The 17,722-nt window shown below is 37.1% G+C and overlaps 2 protein-coding genes across 2 annotated transcripts; one reads left to right on the forward strand and one right to left on the reverse strand.

The window, feature by feature from the left end:
• Positions 1-9,587: 9,587 nt before the first annotated feature.
• On the forward strand, positions 9,588-10,636 carry LOC118569622 (olfactory receptor 52J3-like). Its single transcript, XM_036167692.1, has 2 exons — positions 9,588-10,499; positions 10,622-10,636. The coding sequence occupies exons 1-2, from the start codon at positions 9,588-9,590 to the stop codon at positions 10,634-10,636; spliced, it is 927 nt and encodes a 308-aa protein (XP_036023585.1).
• Positions 10,637-14,740: 4,104 nt separating this feature from the next.
• Positions 14,741-15,685, reverse strand: LOC118576509 (olfactory receptor 52A5-like). The gene has a single exon (XM_036176775.1). It carries the CDS (start codon positions 15,683-15,685, stop codon positions 14,741-14,743), a length of 945 nt encoding a protein of 314 aa, XP_036032668.1.
• Positions 15,686-17,722: the final 2,037 nt, after the last annotated feature.

Here is a 17,722-nt window from a genome sequence, read left to right on the forward strand (position 1 = left end):
CTTATTGGGTATCATGAGAATACCCAAAGATGGACTACAAAATTTGGCTAATACTCTAGAAGTGGACAAAGAATTAAATAGTCCTAGAGAATTATCAGCCGAAGCTGAAAAGGAATTGGCTCTAGTATAAAAGACAATTCGAGAAGAACATGTGGATCGTGTGGATCCTGAACTTAAATGCATTCTTGTCATATTCCCCTCCAGACATTCCCCCACAGGTATTTTGATGCAGAGGGAAGATATTATATTGGAATGGATATTCCTACCACGTAAAACAAATAAGAAATTAAAGACTTATATAGAAAAGATCTCTGATTTGATTCAAAAAGGTAAATTAAGACTTGGTCAGTTGACAGGAATGGACCCAGCAGAAATTGTAGTACCTTTAACTAATGAGGAAATTTCATCACTGTGGAAAGATAATGAATACTGGCAGAGAGCCTGCAGTAACTTTTTGGGAGAGATTAACAACCATTATCCCAAAAGCAAGAGGATAGAATTCATAAAGAAGACTGAATGGGTCCTTCCTCACATTGTACGACACAAGCCAATTTCTGGAGTCCTCACATTCTATACTGATGCAAATAAATCAGGGAAAGCAGGATACAAATCAGGAGACTTAAGTAAAGTGGTACAAATTCCATACAGCTCTGTACAAAAGGCAGAACTGTATGCCGTTCTTATGGTACTGATGGACAGAATCCCTCAATATAGTCACTGACTCTCAATATGCAGAGAGAGTTGATTTACACATTGAAACTGCTGAATTTATTCCTGATAATACAGAATTAACTTCATTATTCATACAATTGCAGGAAATCATCAGAAAAAGGGAACATCCTATATATATAACACATATCAGATCCCATACAGGTCTGCCAGGACCTCTAGCACAAGGTAATGATGAGATTGATCAGTTACTAATAGGTAATGTGCTAGAAGCCTCAGAATTTCATAAAAAACACCCTGTGAATAACAAAGATTTAAAGAAGGATTTCTCCATTACTTGGCAACAAGCTAAGGATATTGTAAAAAATTTCCTACTTGTTCCTTCTATAATCAAACTCCATTACCTGCAGGGAGCAATCCAAAAGGTATACAAAGAAATGAAATTTGGCAGATGGATGTGTTTCATTTTGCAGAATTTGGAAGATTAAAGTATGTACACCATACAATTGACACCTATTCAGGATTTCAATGGGCAACTCCTATGAGTTCTGAAAAGGCTGATTCTGTGATTACACACCTATTAGAACTTATGGCCATCATGGGAATACCTGTACAAATTAAGACAGATAATGCCCCGGCATATGTCTCCAATAAAATGAGACAGTTCTTTGCTTATTACAATATAAAGCATGTTACAGGTATACCACACAATCCCACAGGCCAAGCAGTCATAGAAAGATCCAATCGAACTTTAAAGGATATGCTAAATAAACAGCAACAGGTAACAATGACTCCTAGAAATAGATTGCATAGTGCTTTATTAACCTTAAATTTTCTCAATGCTGATGAGAAAGGAACAACAGCTGCGGAGAGACATTGGACAACAGACAAAAGTCCTGAGCTAAACCAACCGGTTTATTTCAAAGATGTGTTGACCTCAGAATGGAAACCTGGATATGTCCTACATTGGGGAAGGGGTTTTGCTTTTGTTTCCACAGGAGAAGAAAAGCTATGGATACCAACAAAATTAATAAAAATTTGATTCGAACAGGAGAAACCCCTTGATGAGGAGAAATAAAAGATCATCCACCAATGTGACATCTCCTCAGGTTGTAAGAAAAAGTTAACAATCAAAGGTTGGGGTAGGCTTCTGTTTTTGTCTTTCCAGGATAATGGAAATACCCATCTTCCAATAATCATAAGGCCTTGGATATCCGGATGTTTACAGCAGAAAGAAAGAATCTATTGGTACCAATCTACACAGGCAATCTCTGAAGTCTCCAGAAGGAAGATGGGGCCCCAACAACAACAACTCTACCCATGCCATGGTAATCATCATCATACTACACTTCTTGCCAGAATTTCAGACAATCTTACCCATTACTCTAAGAGTTGCTGCAGAATCTACAGTAAATCTAACTGAGATTTAACTATCTGAGCTTTCTCACAATACCCAACAGAGATACCATCGCCCCCTAAACAGCAGGAAGCAATTCTAAGAACACGACACCCCTTATCCCTTAGGTTTCATATTTCTCAGGGTTATGGATAATGGTTCTAGGGTTGGGGGTGGAAGAAATGGTTAAACTTAGTACTCTCCTTAAGGAAAGACAATATGTCTCAAAAAAAAAGGGAAAAGAAGAAATGGAATGGATACGTATAAGATATTATGGTAGACTATCATATACATTAGTAAACAAATTTAGTAATATAGCAGCCTTGGCACTGTTATGAATTCTTATATGTTGATACAAATATGAGCTTTTTATATTCCTATTTAAGATAATTTGTATATTGATACAAATGCAGAACTATGTTTGTTATATTGTACACATATTTTTACTCTTATTTGAAATATTTGTATATTGATACAAATGTGAATTTATGTCTGTCATACTGTATGTATGTTCTACTTCTGTTTGAGATATTCTGTATATTGATATATATTTAGGATTATTATCATATTGCATATTGCACTATACATTCCTACCTCTGTTAAAGATATTTTGTGTATTGTCACAATTTGAAGTCATTGTGCTTTTACTGTACATTTGCTTACAGACTGTTTGCCTTATTTATAGGAAGCCTTAGTCCTTAGGTTGTTTAGGTAGATGAGACTTACAGAGTTATTGTCACCTATGCTTGTTATCTCTATAATTATGTTAGTTAGGTTATCCAGATTTATAAACACATAGGCCAGATGGACAGATAATCTTCAAACACTTCATGGACCTAGAGAATATGGCATTTAAATAATTTAGAATTCTGTTGACGTGAGACACAATTGCTCCTGACAGCACCAATTTGATCCCGAGAGAATGTTGGGCTTCTAAGACATTTCCATTTGGAAGTTTGTCTTCTTGGCACAAAATGGCCTACTGGGCAAAGAACTGCCCTTGCCTCAACTGCTGACAGTACAAATGCTGTCTTTTCTGGACAAGCGGGACACAAGGAAAGCGACCACCATACTTTGCCAAGACAGGGTAAGATGGTCTTTCAGAATTCCTGCTTCTGAAAATGGTCTGTCAGATACTCTAGGCCTGTAGCCAATTTGAATGCACCAACGATACTGAGAAACATTAGGTGACTGTCCAGGCTGCTAGCTGTCTCTGTCTACTCTTGCAAGACTTCCGAAAGTTGCTTGCATCCTTCTCCCATTTCTCAGGTATTATTATATTCCTTCTCAGGTCTTTGATGAGGTTGGAGATTAACAGTTATAGTTACAACTTAGTATATATACATATATAATATCTTAGATAGAATATATTAAGTATTAGGCTCAGGTTCTTTAGGATAGTACACCTTTTGGAATGATCCTTGTAACATGCCACCTACCCATGCCCTAGACTTCCCTGGATTTTAATATGTGTTTTTTGCTTGATATTGTTTGCACTTATTGTAATTCCAACTTATCTAAGTCATTATCCCTCATTACTCCTGGACAATATTTGATAACCATCTCTTTGTATATAGTCTTGTATTAGGTAAGAACTTTCTTATTTAGACAAAAGGGGGAGATGTAGTGGATAGCCATCCCAGCATTGGCCTGGAAGTTCCAACCCCCATTGAGTCTTCAGTAATGATCACGCCCACAAGGCGGGGCAGAGAGGGAGCAGAAGACCGAGGATCAAGAGGAGTTCGCTCTCTTGGTTCGGGGACGCTGGACGCAGGAGGTAGACCGAGCAGAGTTCTCCAGAGAACACCGCCGGACTGTGCTATACCTTTGCCAGACCCTGCAACCTACCCCTTCATTTGTAAGTTACCCTACAAAATAAACCTCCCTTTTAACTACGTGGAGTGGCCTTAATAATTTCTAACTGTCTTTCCTGGAAAGAGCAGAATCTTAATAAAGATGGAGTTCAGCTAGGAGATAAAGGAGACAGGGCCCCATCCTGTTGCCAAGCCTGGTGAGTCTTCTCTGTCTTCCACTTCACACTCACAGGTGGGGCTCACAGATGGATATGCACAAAGACAGAGAGACAGAGACAGAGACAGAGAAAGAGAGAGAGAGAGACACAGAGAGAGAGACAGACAGACAGAGACAGACAGAGACAGAGACAGAGAGAGATAGGGAGAGACAGAGAGAGACAGAGACAGAGAGAGAGAAAGAGAGAGAGGGAGAGAGACAGAGACAGAGACAGAGAGAGACAGAGACAGAGACAGAGACAGAGAGAGACAGAGAATGAGAAAGAGACAGAGAGAGAAAGAGAGAGAGAGAAAGAGAGAGAGAACAATCAAAAGCAAAAAACAAAGAAAGTAAACTCTTCACAGACTTAAAGTTCTCATCATACAGGTCTTTCACTTGCTTAGTTGGAGTTACCCCAAGGTATTTTATATTATTTGCAGCTATTGTAAAGGGTGATGTTTCTTATGTGTCTTTCTTGGCCCATTTATCAATTGTATGTAGGAGAGCTACTTTTTTTTTTTTTTTTTTTTTTTTGGAAATCTTGTATCCTGCCACATTACTGAATGTGTTTATCAGCTGTAGAATAGAAGTTCCATGGTAGAATTTTTGGGGTCACTTATGTAGACTATCCCATCATCTGCAAATAGTAAAAGTTTGACTTCTTCCTTTCCAATTTGCATCCACTTGATCTCCTTTTGTTGTCTTATTGCTCTAGCTAGAACTTCAAGTACCATACTGAATAAATATATGGAGAGTGGACAGCCTTGCCTTGTTCCTGATTTTAGAGGAATCACTTTGAGTTTCTCTCCATTTATTTTGATACTGGCTGTTAGTTTGTTGTAAATTGCCTAGAAAATACCATCCTGAGTGAGGTAACCCAGACTCAGAAGGACAAACATGGTATGTACTCACTCATAATTGGATACTTGATGTAAAGCAAAGGATAACCAGACTCCAGAGAAGCTAGCTAACAAGTAGGTCCCAAAGAAGGATGAATGGATTGCCCTGGGAAGGGGAAATAGAGGAGATCTCCATTAGTAAACTGGGGATGAGGGGTTGGCAATGAAGGGTAGGGATTTGTCATGAGAACATAATGGAACAGGATGGTCAAGCTGGAACAGGGATGGAGTGGGAGAACAATAAAAGAGATATCATGATAGAGGGAAACATCATGGGGATAGGGAGAAACTGGGTGCTAGAGAAGTTTCCAGGAATCCACAAGGATGACCCTAGCTTAGACTACTAGCAGTAGTGGAGAGGATGCTTGAACTGGCTTACCCTAGTAATCAGATTGGTGAATACCCTAACTGTGATCATAGAGCCTTTCTCTGGTAACTGATGGAAGTAGATGCAGAGATCCACAGACAAATACCAGGCCAAGCTACAGGAGTCCAGTTGAAGAGAGAGAAGAGGAAATCTGTCAGCAAGGGGCATCAAGATTGTGATGGGGAAATCTACAGAGATAACCAAACCAAACAGGTGGAACTCATGAAATTTAGATAAATAGCTGTGAAGTCTTCATGGGACTGGACTAGGCCCTCTGCATAGTGAGACAGTTGTGTAGCATGGTCTGCTTAAGGGGCCCCCAGCAGTAGGATCAGAATCCATCCTTGGTGCATGAGCAGGCCTTTTGGAGCCTACTTCTATGATGGGACACCTTGCACAGCCTTGAGGCAAGGGGAAGGGCTTAGACCTGCCTGTACTAAATGGAACACCCTGTAGAAAGCCTTACCTTCTTGTAGGAGGGAATTGGGTGTGGGTTGGGAGGGGGAGGCTGGAGGGGTGGAAGGAGGGAAGAGGGGAATCTTTGGTATGTAAAATGAATAAATTTTTTTCTTAAAACACACACACAAACACACACACACACACACACACACACACACACACACACACACACACACAAAGAGAAAAATAAACTCAGGGAACCCAACAAAGGAGGAGGTAGACAGATTGTGAGGGCCACTGGAATTGAAAGACACTAGGAAAACAAGGCCATCTAAATCAACTGCAAAAGTCAAAGTCACAGAGATGGAAGCAGCAAGCACAGGGCCTACATGGGTCTGTATCAGGGCCTCTGTGTATATAGCTTTCAGTTTAGTGTTTGTGTGGCACCCCTGAATGTGAAAACAAGTGGGTCTCTGATTCATGTGCCTCCTCTTGGGGGCTCCCTTCCTTCTGTTGGGTTGCCTTGTCTAATTTTGATGTAATGCTTCTGTTTTATCTTACTATATTTTATTGTTTTATTTTGTTGTTATATCTCAAAAGCCTGTTATCTTCTAATGTGAGACAGATATGGAATGAATTTGTATGGGAGGGGAAGTAGGGAGAAAGTAGGAGGAGTAGAGAGAGGGACAACTTTAGTGGGCTCTACTGTAGCAGAAATGATCATATTTTTAATAAAACAGAAAAAACAATTATATTAACACAGACTTCCTACACTTCTCCTTTTTCTTTCCTTTCTCTCTCTCTGTAAAAATAATAAGTATATTTTTTGTACAATATTTTCCCCTTCTTTCCTTCAATCCTTTCTTTTAGACAAGGTCTTACTATGTAGCTAAAACTAGTCTTAAACTCAGGAATTTCTTGCTCCAATCTCCTGAGTGCTGGGATTATAGTGTGTATCACCACACTACCATACACTTATTATTCATGAGGTTGAGACACACAACTTGATTTGTTGCACTGTAAATCTTGAACAGTGCTACACCTTTCCTTTCTTTATAATTGTACTTTGTTTTTTTAAATTTAATTCGTCTTATCTCTTGTGTAAGTCAGTAAGTTTAGCCCTGGTGGAGAAGAAATGAGGCCTTACATGATTTGGAATCCAGGATGTCATTGTGAATGTTGGTGAGTGCTAAGACACAAATGTGGGAAGTGAGACAAGCATGTGAGTTATTAATGCCTTGACATAATTATGGTTTCTCAGAAAATGAGAATTCAAATTTTCCCAGGAAGGCTGTTCTCCTCACATAGATTTTCTATGCACCTGTCAGTTCATTGTGCCTCTCAATTCCAAGCTTTCATGGTGTGGGTAGAAAAGTAGATGAGGAGACATTCCACTCAGCACCAGTCTACCTGTCCCTGATGAAGAAAACAGTCAGTCTTTCCCAAGAGGCACTGAGGTGTTAATCCTGAGAGATGAAATAGATTTGAACTGGCTTTAACTTTAGACAGCCCCCAGGGATTCTACATAGTGGTATTATAAAGATCTTGTCCTTTTAGTAGATATGCAAAAGGTCTCTAGACCCACCCCAGCTGGAGGTGAGCTTCCCATGAAACATGTCATACACAGGATGTTGATTAGACTCATGTTTAGCTAAATTTAGTAAGCTGACAGTCTCTGTTTCATGTTACAGAGAGATCCTGCCTCCTATCTTTACTGGAACAGTTTGGGGCACTTGTATTTTCAAAGTTGCCATCTGCAGAGGGAATTTAATGAATGATATAAATGATGGTATCCACTCTTAGTGATATATGGCAATATCCACTCCTAGAGATGATTGTTTACTAGCTTATGGATTTCCCCCTTAAGAATAGAAAAAATTATCAGGCTTTCAGAGAACTAGTGTCAAATGCCGACTTAGGAATCTGATTACATTAGAGGACTGGGGGAGGAGATGCAGAGATTCCAGAAAGATGTTGCATGAATAATTTACTAGAAGGAAAATTAAAAAAAAAAAACAACAACAAAAAACAAAAACAGTAACAAATTATTCTTAAGACTGAACTTTGCTCTTCTTTCTATGGATGTCTTTAGAGCTACATTTTCTCCCCCTTTCTCTCTCGGTCTCATCTCTTTTCTTCTTAAACTTTTACTTTCTGCTTTATTTCTACAACCTTCTGTCTCATATACTTTTTAATTTTAGTCCTATATAGCTCTTCTTTCTGAAAGGTAGAGGAAGTGGGAGATAGGGAGTCAAGGAGGGAGAAAGAGGAATGTGGGAAGAAGAGGAAGAGGAAGGAAGAGGGGAGGAAGGAGGAAGGAATAGAGCTGAGGTGTTACAAAGCACAGCAGAGGTTTCTTCAGCCCAGTGTTGACCAGCTTTACTTCTCTGTGCCTGCTTCTTCCTGCTGTCTCCACATGGGCAAACCTTTCTGCCCTCATGCAGTGAAGACAAAAACTGCAGGACATCCTGGTCTGTTTCTTGGAACTTCACAAAATACTGAGTTTGTGGCCCTTCTTAGACTGATTGCAACCAGGTGGTATATTTCCTCCCATGGATGAGATGATTCTGAGCTGCCGTGGTTGACAGGTCTGTGGCATTACTTCAGGCTCAACTCTTTGTGGGCATCTGTGAGTAATAAAGGGAGGATGAATTAGTGAAACACAAGTCTTCATTAGGGACTAATTTTCTAAATATGTACCATTGTTGCTACTGAACAAATCAGTTTTCAGAACTCACTAGATTTTCTGTTATTCGTGTGTGTAGTCACACCTATATCTTACATATACTGCAGATTCTATATGCAATGATTATGTCTGACTTTCTGTGATTATTTTGATGTGTGAATCTAAAGCACTTTATCATTGAGAGAGAACTGATTACAATATAACACAGACTTCATATATTTTAAATTAAACTTCATGTTTTGTGAAACAGTAAATTAATGTCTGAAACCTTGGTGCAGAACATGTTATAAACAATGTCTTTTCCATTTGAGATTCTCAGTTCAGGCATACACTGGATTTCGGACTCACATTTTGACACACATAACATCCAAATGAAACAAAAGCCAAGAGAACAGTGAGAGGGTGGGGTGAGAAAAGTGAATGTGAAAATGTTTGGCAATATTCTCAGCTTACAATATGTACTAGAGTGAAAGTCTTTTCCTGTAATATAGTGCTATGAACATTGATCCTACACATGGAAATCTTTTAAATAATAAAATAAATAATAATAGTTGTATTTCAATTATTAATTGTATTGCCATTGAAAAATATGTCTATGGCACATAAAAATAGTCAAATTACACTCAGATTAATAAGCAAGCAAACTTAACCAAACCCAAACCATCAAACAACAAACCCTACCATAAAACCCCAATTGAACAAAGGATGCTTATAGGGTGGCTGTAGAATTAACAGGGCAGTGGGCAACTTTTAACTTTTGTGTCAAAAGCAAACTACAAATTGCACAGTGTAACCTATGCCCGATTCAACAATGTTTTAGCTTTAACATAAAGGATTGCAAAGCAGGTAATTTATGAACACAATCATCCTCCATCATCTGCAAGAAATCTTTTCCAAGACAGCAGTGGATGCCTAAAACAACAAATAGGACCAAATGCTTATTAGTCTCTGTTGTTTCCTACATTTGTATATCTTTAATATCATTTAACTTATAGACTACCAAAATTAATAATTAACTATTAATAAAATACAGATGATAACATACTATAATAAAAGTTATATGAATCTAGAAAAAAAAGTTCCCAGAGATGTTGTAAGCTAAGCATGTCTAAACTCTAGTTTTTCTTCTAGAGTCACTGCTTCTCCAACATCAATGGCAAGATGCTCCACACCAACTTTTCCACTTTCCACCCAGACACCTTTTATCTTGTAGGCATTCCTGGACTTGAGAATTTCCATGGGTGGATTTCCATGCCTTTTTGTTGTATCTACTTAATGGCTTTGCTGGGGAATACCACAATTCTGTTGGTCATCTGGATAGACCGTACTCTGAGAGATCCTATGTTCTACTTTCTGGCCATCTTATCAGCCATAGATCTAGCACTCTCCACATCCTCAGTACCCCGGATGTTAGGTATCTTCTGGTTTGATGCACATGAAATTGGTTTTGGAAACTGTGTAGCTCAGATGTTTTTGATACACACCTTTACGGGAATGGAGTCAGCAGTCTTGCTGGCTATGGCATTTGACCGCTATGCTGCCATTTGTGTGCCTCTCCGCTACACAACCATTCTGACACCCAGGGTGTTGGTAGGCATTGGTGTGGGTATTTTAATGCGCCCAGTCCTGCTCATGTTGCCCATTCTATACCTAACCCACCGTCTGCCCTTCTGTGAAGCCCGGATTATCGCCCACTCCTACTGTGAACACATGGGCATTGCTAAGTTGGCCTGTGCTAGCATTCACATCAATGCCATTTATGGGCTTTTTGTGGCTTCTTTTCTTATTTTGGATGTGGCTTTCATTGGAATCTCCTATGCATATATTCTCCGTGCTGTTTTTCGCCTCCCTTCTAAAGATGCACGACAAAAAGCATTGGGCACATGTGGCTCCCACGTTGGGGTCATGTGTGTTTTTTATACACCCTCCCTCTTCTCCTTCCTCACTCACCGATTTGGAAAAAAAATCCCTCGCTATGTCCATATTCTTGTTGCCAACCTCTATGTGGTCATCCCACCAGCCCTCAATCCTGTAATCTATGGTGTGCGAACCAAGCAGATCCGTGAATGTGTGATCCACACTTTAACCTCAAAGTAGGGGGAGGTTGCATATATTTAGTTCTAAAGGATGAAAATATAAGCCAAGATGGCAATTTTAACACTTCTCTGGCTTTTCATTTGAAGAGATCTTTACACAAGAAGATGTTATAATGACTGAAGGAACAGGCATTGGAGAATGTTTAGGGGTCTTGAATCCTTATGTATTCTCTCTGCATTAGTGTTCAGTGTTACATTCTCCTTAGTGGATTCCACTACAGGAGAGAGGGGGGATCCCCACTAGTCTTTAATATAGAAACAATGTTAAACTGTGACTATTTGAGAATAATATAATATTCTATTTGAAAAAAAAAAAAAAACTTGACTGCAGAATCTTTTGCAGTAGAATCGTAAAATGTCTTATTAATAAAAACCAACCCAGAGCCCGGTATTGGGTTGAATGCTGAAAGATCAGAGAAATAGAACAAGCCTCAGCTAACCTCACCTTGCCTATTCCTCAGCTGATTCTGTTTCCTCAGACTGGAAGCCTCTGAGTCCTCATCCAGAATGAATCTCAGCTGAACTGCTGCTAAAAGCCTCTCTGCCCCATGAGCACTAGGAATAAAAGGCTTCTGCTACCACTGCCTAAACCTGTGTTTAATATAGTAGCTGTTCTGTTCTCTGACCCCCAGATAAGTTTATTGGGGTGCACAATATATCAACCACAATCTTTGATTTTCTATGGCAAAATGAATAAATACAAATCAAAATAATAATCTTCTTTCTGTTTTTCTCAAACACAACTTCAATGCATTGAATTCATCTGGGAATACAACTGTGATATTGATTCAAGTTTTACAAATATTACAAATGTAAGTGTTTTGCTTTTCATCAGCATCAGTAGGTGGCGTGTGTCCTCACTCAACTGCTACCTCCTTTGTGAGGAAGTATGAAATATACCAGTATTTATTCTCAAGTGTATATATATTGCTTATAAGAAAATTTGAATGTATAGATGTTTTTAAAAGCAGCATCTGAGTCCTGAAGCTTTGTAGAAGAGAGTGAATGTAATGTATAAAATAAAATTTCATATTCACCTACATTAATGTAGTTTTAGAGAATTCTTCCAAATATTTTGCATTGTATTAAAAGAGATAATTTCACCAGAAATTATGGAGAAGTTTTATTATTATTTCTGATTTTCTGTTGACAGAAGATAACATAGACAGAAAAGAAGAGTGAAATATATTTTTTTAAATTGTTGCTGTTCAGGGGGATAGAACTAATATTCAGGAGAAAAATTATCATCAGGTGACAAATACCTTTGCAATCATATCCCATTACCAAATGGGCTAAGAAAATATTCAGTGCTTACAAATACAGAATATCAATTGTCTTGTGTTTTCATGAACACAATGAGTCCATTAAAGTGTCTGGAATTAATTAATGGAGGTTAGAAAAAACATCTAATTATGATTATTTAAAGTTTATATTTCCTATGTTTTTAATAAAATTGACTCAATTAATTTTTTAAAGGAAAAGACAGGCGTGGTGGTGCATTCTTTAATGTCATCACTTGGGAGGCAGAGGCAGATAGATCTTTGTAAGTTCAAGGCCAACCTGGCTAACAAAGCTAGTCTCAGGATAGCCACAACTACACAATGAGAATATAGCCAGACCATCAGAGAATGAGCGACCCTCGAACATGCGGTCCTAAACAGAATGTCTCCATCAAATCTCTCCCCTCAGAGCTCAAAGAACCCAGAGGCAGAAAGAGTATTTGAGCCAAAAGTGATGGAGCACTCCATGAAACATGATTCTTCGAATCAATAGGATCAATGAACAGAAGATATGAATTCACAGAAACCAAGGCAGCATGCATGGGGCCTGCACTGGTCTGCACCAGATGGGGACCTAGAGCTGAAATGAGAGGTGGACGCCTGCCCCATCCCTAACCCGGAAGCAATCTCTAATTGATGCCACTTGCCAATTGCTGGGCAATAGGGGCTAACAGAAAACAAACAAGCAAACAAAAAACTCAATAGTATCTTTGGAGGTCCCTTGTCTCACAATGTCATGTCAGACTCTTTTTTAATGTTTTATTATTTTTTAATTTTATTTTATTTAGATATTTTTCTTCTCTGTTTTTACCATATAGGTCCTTTGCATGTGTATAAAAAGGCTTCTAATTTAGTGTTTTTTATGGCATTCCTGAATGTGTGAACAAGTGGATTTCTGTTTTCAGTACCTTTTCTTGGGCTCTTTCCTTCTGTTTGTTTTGTTCAGTTCCGATTCACTACTTTCTGTTTTATCTTATTTTATCATAGTACATTACCTTAAAAAACAAAACAACAATAAATAAAAAACAAAAAAACCCCAAATTTGTAAGTGATATTATGAAAAAACAAATTTGTAAGTTATTAACTAGAAGAAAATATGTGCCATTAATATGTCTGAACATATAGTTGCTTCTTAATACATAAGCAGCAAAAAGACAATAAACTCAGCTAAGAACAGCAAAGATTTTAAATCTTTTGTAAAGATGATATGCAAATTTCAAACAGTTTGTTATCAGGGAAATTAAAATGAAGAGCTACAGTAACACTATTTTATATCAACCATGATGGGTACAGCAAAATAAGAGAATAAATTACAGTTAGTGCTGTGGAAAATGCCGCTTGGATTCCCCAGATGTGGCTCATACAACTATAAAGTGTTGTTGCCACTGCTGTTTTGATTTGCTGACAAGTACTTTGCATCTAGGCACAAGTTAAGTAGGTAAATAATACACATTTATAGGTCAAATTCAAGGGAGGATCAGTGATAAAAACAAGTTGAATGCTGCTATTAAAATGAAGTTCACAGAAACAGGTGGCAGGAATCTAGAGTAAACATAGCTATCTGGAGACTGTGCATTGTGTTCACAACCAATGCTTCACTCTGGAGAGGCAAATGGAGAGGATTTTAGAAGATAAAATACAATTTATATGCTAATCTAGCTGCATGACGTTTTTATTTGTGAGTTCGTGGCAACAAGTGATTCTAAACTAAAAGAGAGAGAGAGAGAGAGAGAGAGAGAGAGAGAGAGAGAGAGAGAGAGAGAGAGAGAGAGAGAAATATTAAAAATTATTTCAAAGTTGCAAGATGTTCCAGTCAGGTAGACTTTATGTTGCCATGCACCAAATTACCACAGAGAAAATGTAGATTCCTCTCCCCTCCTTGATACAACCTGCTAAACTGAAGTGTCTTAGGAGAGAGTATTTTACTGAGTCACATACATATTTCACATGTTAGAGAGAAAGCACTCACAGGATGGAAACCCCTCACCAGGAACAAACTTTCAAGAATGTGTTTGAACCAGAAGAAATCATGGAATGAAACCCTCTTGAAATACTAAAAAGAACTGAAATCCTAATTAGAATACTTTTGTGCATATATTATATCAGGAGCCTAGTTTTAGCTATTTAGAGACACGAACAATGATAACACAGAGACAAGAAGGTCTTGTTTCATAATCAAGAGTTTAGGGGTCTTATTGTGAGAATGGATATACTAGGCAGGGGTTCCACCATTAAGCTGTATGCCAATATTGAGAGAAGACAAACAACATTATCTCACAAAAGTACATTTACGTGCTTTTGAGGCACACTGATGAAAAAAAATGGAAAGTTTTCATAAAATAAAATGACCTGTCATTCTTCAAGAAGGCATTTAAAGATGATTAAAATAATATTTAATGAAAATTTTGTTCTCTCATAAAATAGTTCAAATAAGAATATATGACATAGAACCCATAATGATTACAAAAACAATAATGTGATTAGGATTTTTCATATATACTATGCCATATTATATGCAAACATGTAATTATTAATTGTAACAGATGCAACTGCAAATTTACTAAAAACTGAATATTAAGTTTAAAAATCTACCCATTGTTTAGAATCTGGTAGTAGAAAGCTGAGAATATTTGGTGTCAGTAATAACTAATCAAAAGCACATAGCTTAGGGTAACATTGTATAAAATTGGTCTTGTTTCAAGAATAAAATACACCTGCAAAGATACTAAAAACTCTGATAAAAAATTAGAATAAAGAATAATTAGGATGGTATTTAAATGAATATATCAATTACTTATAATTTATAATTTTAGTTACAAATGTGTGCCTATCTTATAGAGAATATAATCAATACAAAGACTATCATAGTGTTATGCTGTATAGCAAGCTTGACAAACACATTATAAAGAGTGCAAGAGTATCTGGAGAATCTGCCAATTTAACCTTTGGAAGCAAACATTTTGATAACTCCCTCCCGAATCTGCTTGGTCTTCACTCCATAGACAATAGGATTTAGCAGGGGTGGTACAAGCAGATAGAGGTTTGACAACAGAATGTGAACATAAGGAGCAACATTAAAGCCGAATCTGTGTATGAAAGACGTAAAAAATGTGAGGATGTAGAATTGGAGGAAGACAAAGATGTGAGCTGTGCATGTGTTGAACGCTTTGAATCTGGCCTCCTTTTGTGGCAACTTAAAGACAGCCTGGAAGATAAACACATAGGACAAGAAAATGAAGATCACATCAAATCCAAGGACTGAAAAAGCCACAAAAAGTCCATATGCTTTATTGATCCTGACATCTTCTGTAGACAGCTTCACCACAGCCATGTGTTCACAGTAGGAATGAGAGATGATTGTGGTCCTGAAGTGGGTCAGCCTCAACTTAATTAGAAGAGGACACATGATGATGATAACTGATGCTCTTGTGGCCACCAATGTGATGATGGTAATTAGTACTTTCTTAGTGAGAATAGCAGAATGCCTCAGGGGATCACAGATTGCTACATAGCGGTCAAAGGCCATGGCCAGGAGAATGCCAGACTCCATGCACTGGAAAGTGTGAGTAAAATACATCTGGATTAGACAGGAGTCAAAGTGAATCTTCTTTGACTGTAGCCAAAAAATAGCCAGCATTTTAGGGGTGATGCATATGGTGAGACCCAGATCCACAGCTGCCAACACAGCTAAAAAGACATACATGGGCTCATGGAGACTGCGCTCTCTGTGAATGATGGTGATGAGGAGGCCATTTCCAGTTGAGGCAAGAACAAAAGAAATAAAGAATGGGATCCCAATCCAGTGCTGCACTGACTCAAGGCCTGGAATTCCAATCAATGTAAAGATGGATGGCTTGAAACAGGTGCCATTGGTCAATGGCATGATGACACAGGGATGTAAAATGACTCAGAACTTCAGTTCTATTCAGAAACAACAAAAGTCATTCCTAGCCTCAAACATGCAATGTAACTCTGAAAAGCTATTTTTGAACAATAATAACATTCATTGCATTCCTATACTGATAAACTAAACTTCCGCTTGATTTTATTTAGGAAAAAGTACATTTATCTTTATAAAGGTTTTTGCTAAAGTACCATCTTAAGTAAATGTTTCACATTCTTTAAAGCACGAGTACAAAAGCACAATAAAAATAATACAAAATCCATCAATGATAGTACCAAAGTTTGTATTCTAATTGTTTAGCAAGACTTTATTCTTTTTACACTTTAGGGTATTATAAATTATGTGCTGATTTGAAATGTTTTTATTCATTTAAAATATAATTTCCCCAAAATATGTAAAGATAAGTTTTAAGTAGTATTTTACTGTACTATAAAAGAAATCTTCCTACTGATATTTTCACAATCCTACTTTCCACAAAAAGTTATATTGTTTTTTTCTTTCTCAATTATCTGTACTTGTTTCCCATATGACCCTCTTACAACCTCTGACAACTGGCTTGAATGCTGAATTTTTTGGAAATTGTTTTAGATGAACAGAAATAAAAAGGTCACTGATTATTATATATATTCTTATTTGCTAACAGAAAAGAAATCAATGCAGGAAAGTTGAAGTGAAAAGTAAAATTAAATAAAAATATAGGTCTTTATATCTTCAACTTAAAAATCACTAGCTGCTAGAATAGAGCCAAACATAATTCAGACAGGTTTTTAAGAGACTATTTTCCACTTTTCTGGCATTTTATAAATGCATCTTCCAGATATAATTAACACAGAATCGTAAACACAACTTGGTCATATTTAGAATTGATGCTACCACAAATGTTAGGACCACATCAGGCACAAAGGGCTATGGGAAATGCTAACTTCTCTCCCTACCCTTGCAGGCACGCTCTGTTTACATGGCTAAGTGACTTGTTTCCTTCATTGCCCTATCTCTGCCTTGTAATTTGTCCAGTGGAACTAACCAAAAAGGTGACCCATGATAACAGACCTTTCACTTTGCATTTTTCACCCCTCTGTTTTCAAGGAAATGTATCTAAGCTGCTTATGGAGCACAGGGCATCAAATACCTATTGCTCTTAATTCTTCATTGACACCTCCCAGTATAACCCAAGCTAGGCAATTAACGAAGATGATCGTGAATCTATGAAGTACACTTTCCTTATTTTGAGCATTTAAACATTTATATTTAGGGAGAGTGTAAATCAGTAGAGAAGATATCTGCCCCATCCCACATTTCTTTAGAGTTCTATAATGACTATAGGTAATGTATCTAAATTAAAATTCTGTATATATATTTAAACAGATACTTTGACTTGAACTGATTCTGGTCCATACAGAAACACGATAAAGCTTATCTGTGTTCTTTAATAAGTAAGAAATGATCAGACAGTCAGAACAGACAAAATACTCAGGAAAAAATATTTTAACTTATCTCTAATCTTCCCTATGCTCTATAATTATGAGAGTTTGAAAATGTGTATGTTATTATGATTCAGACATGTTGGATTATATAAATAAAATATGTTGCATTCATTTGATAACAGACAAACTATGAAAATTTAAAAATCTTACAAATAGTAACTACAAAGTTATTTATTATTGTGAATAATTTTAACACATTTGCTGTTATGTGTGTACTACATTACAAATTGTTTAAAAGTACTTACATTTTTGTCACTATTGTCTATTAAAGTTCTATTTTGTAGCTGATATAAATGAAGCAAGGGATGGTCATTTCAGACACATTTTCTCAATACTAGTAAGTAATGTACCCAGCATTATTTCACTACACTAGAACAAATAATGTTATAATTTAATAAATAAGAATTTTAATTTAATATGCAGAATGAAGCCATTGATGGAAAATTTTATTTGCACCAGAAAAGTGATCTGAATTATAGAATTACACTGAATTCTTATTGAAATACATTGAATAATAATTATCCCCTCTGAT

The sequence above is a fragment of the Onychomys torridus genome, chromosome 1 (genome assembly GCF_903995425.1).
Source record: "Onychomys torridus chromosome 1, mOncTor1.1, whole genome shotgun sequence".
NCBI classification, from domain to species: Eukaryota; Metazoa; Chordata; class Mammalia; order Rodentia; family Cricetidae; genus Onychomys; species Onychomys torridus.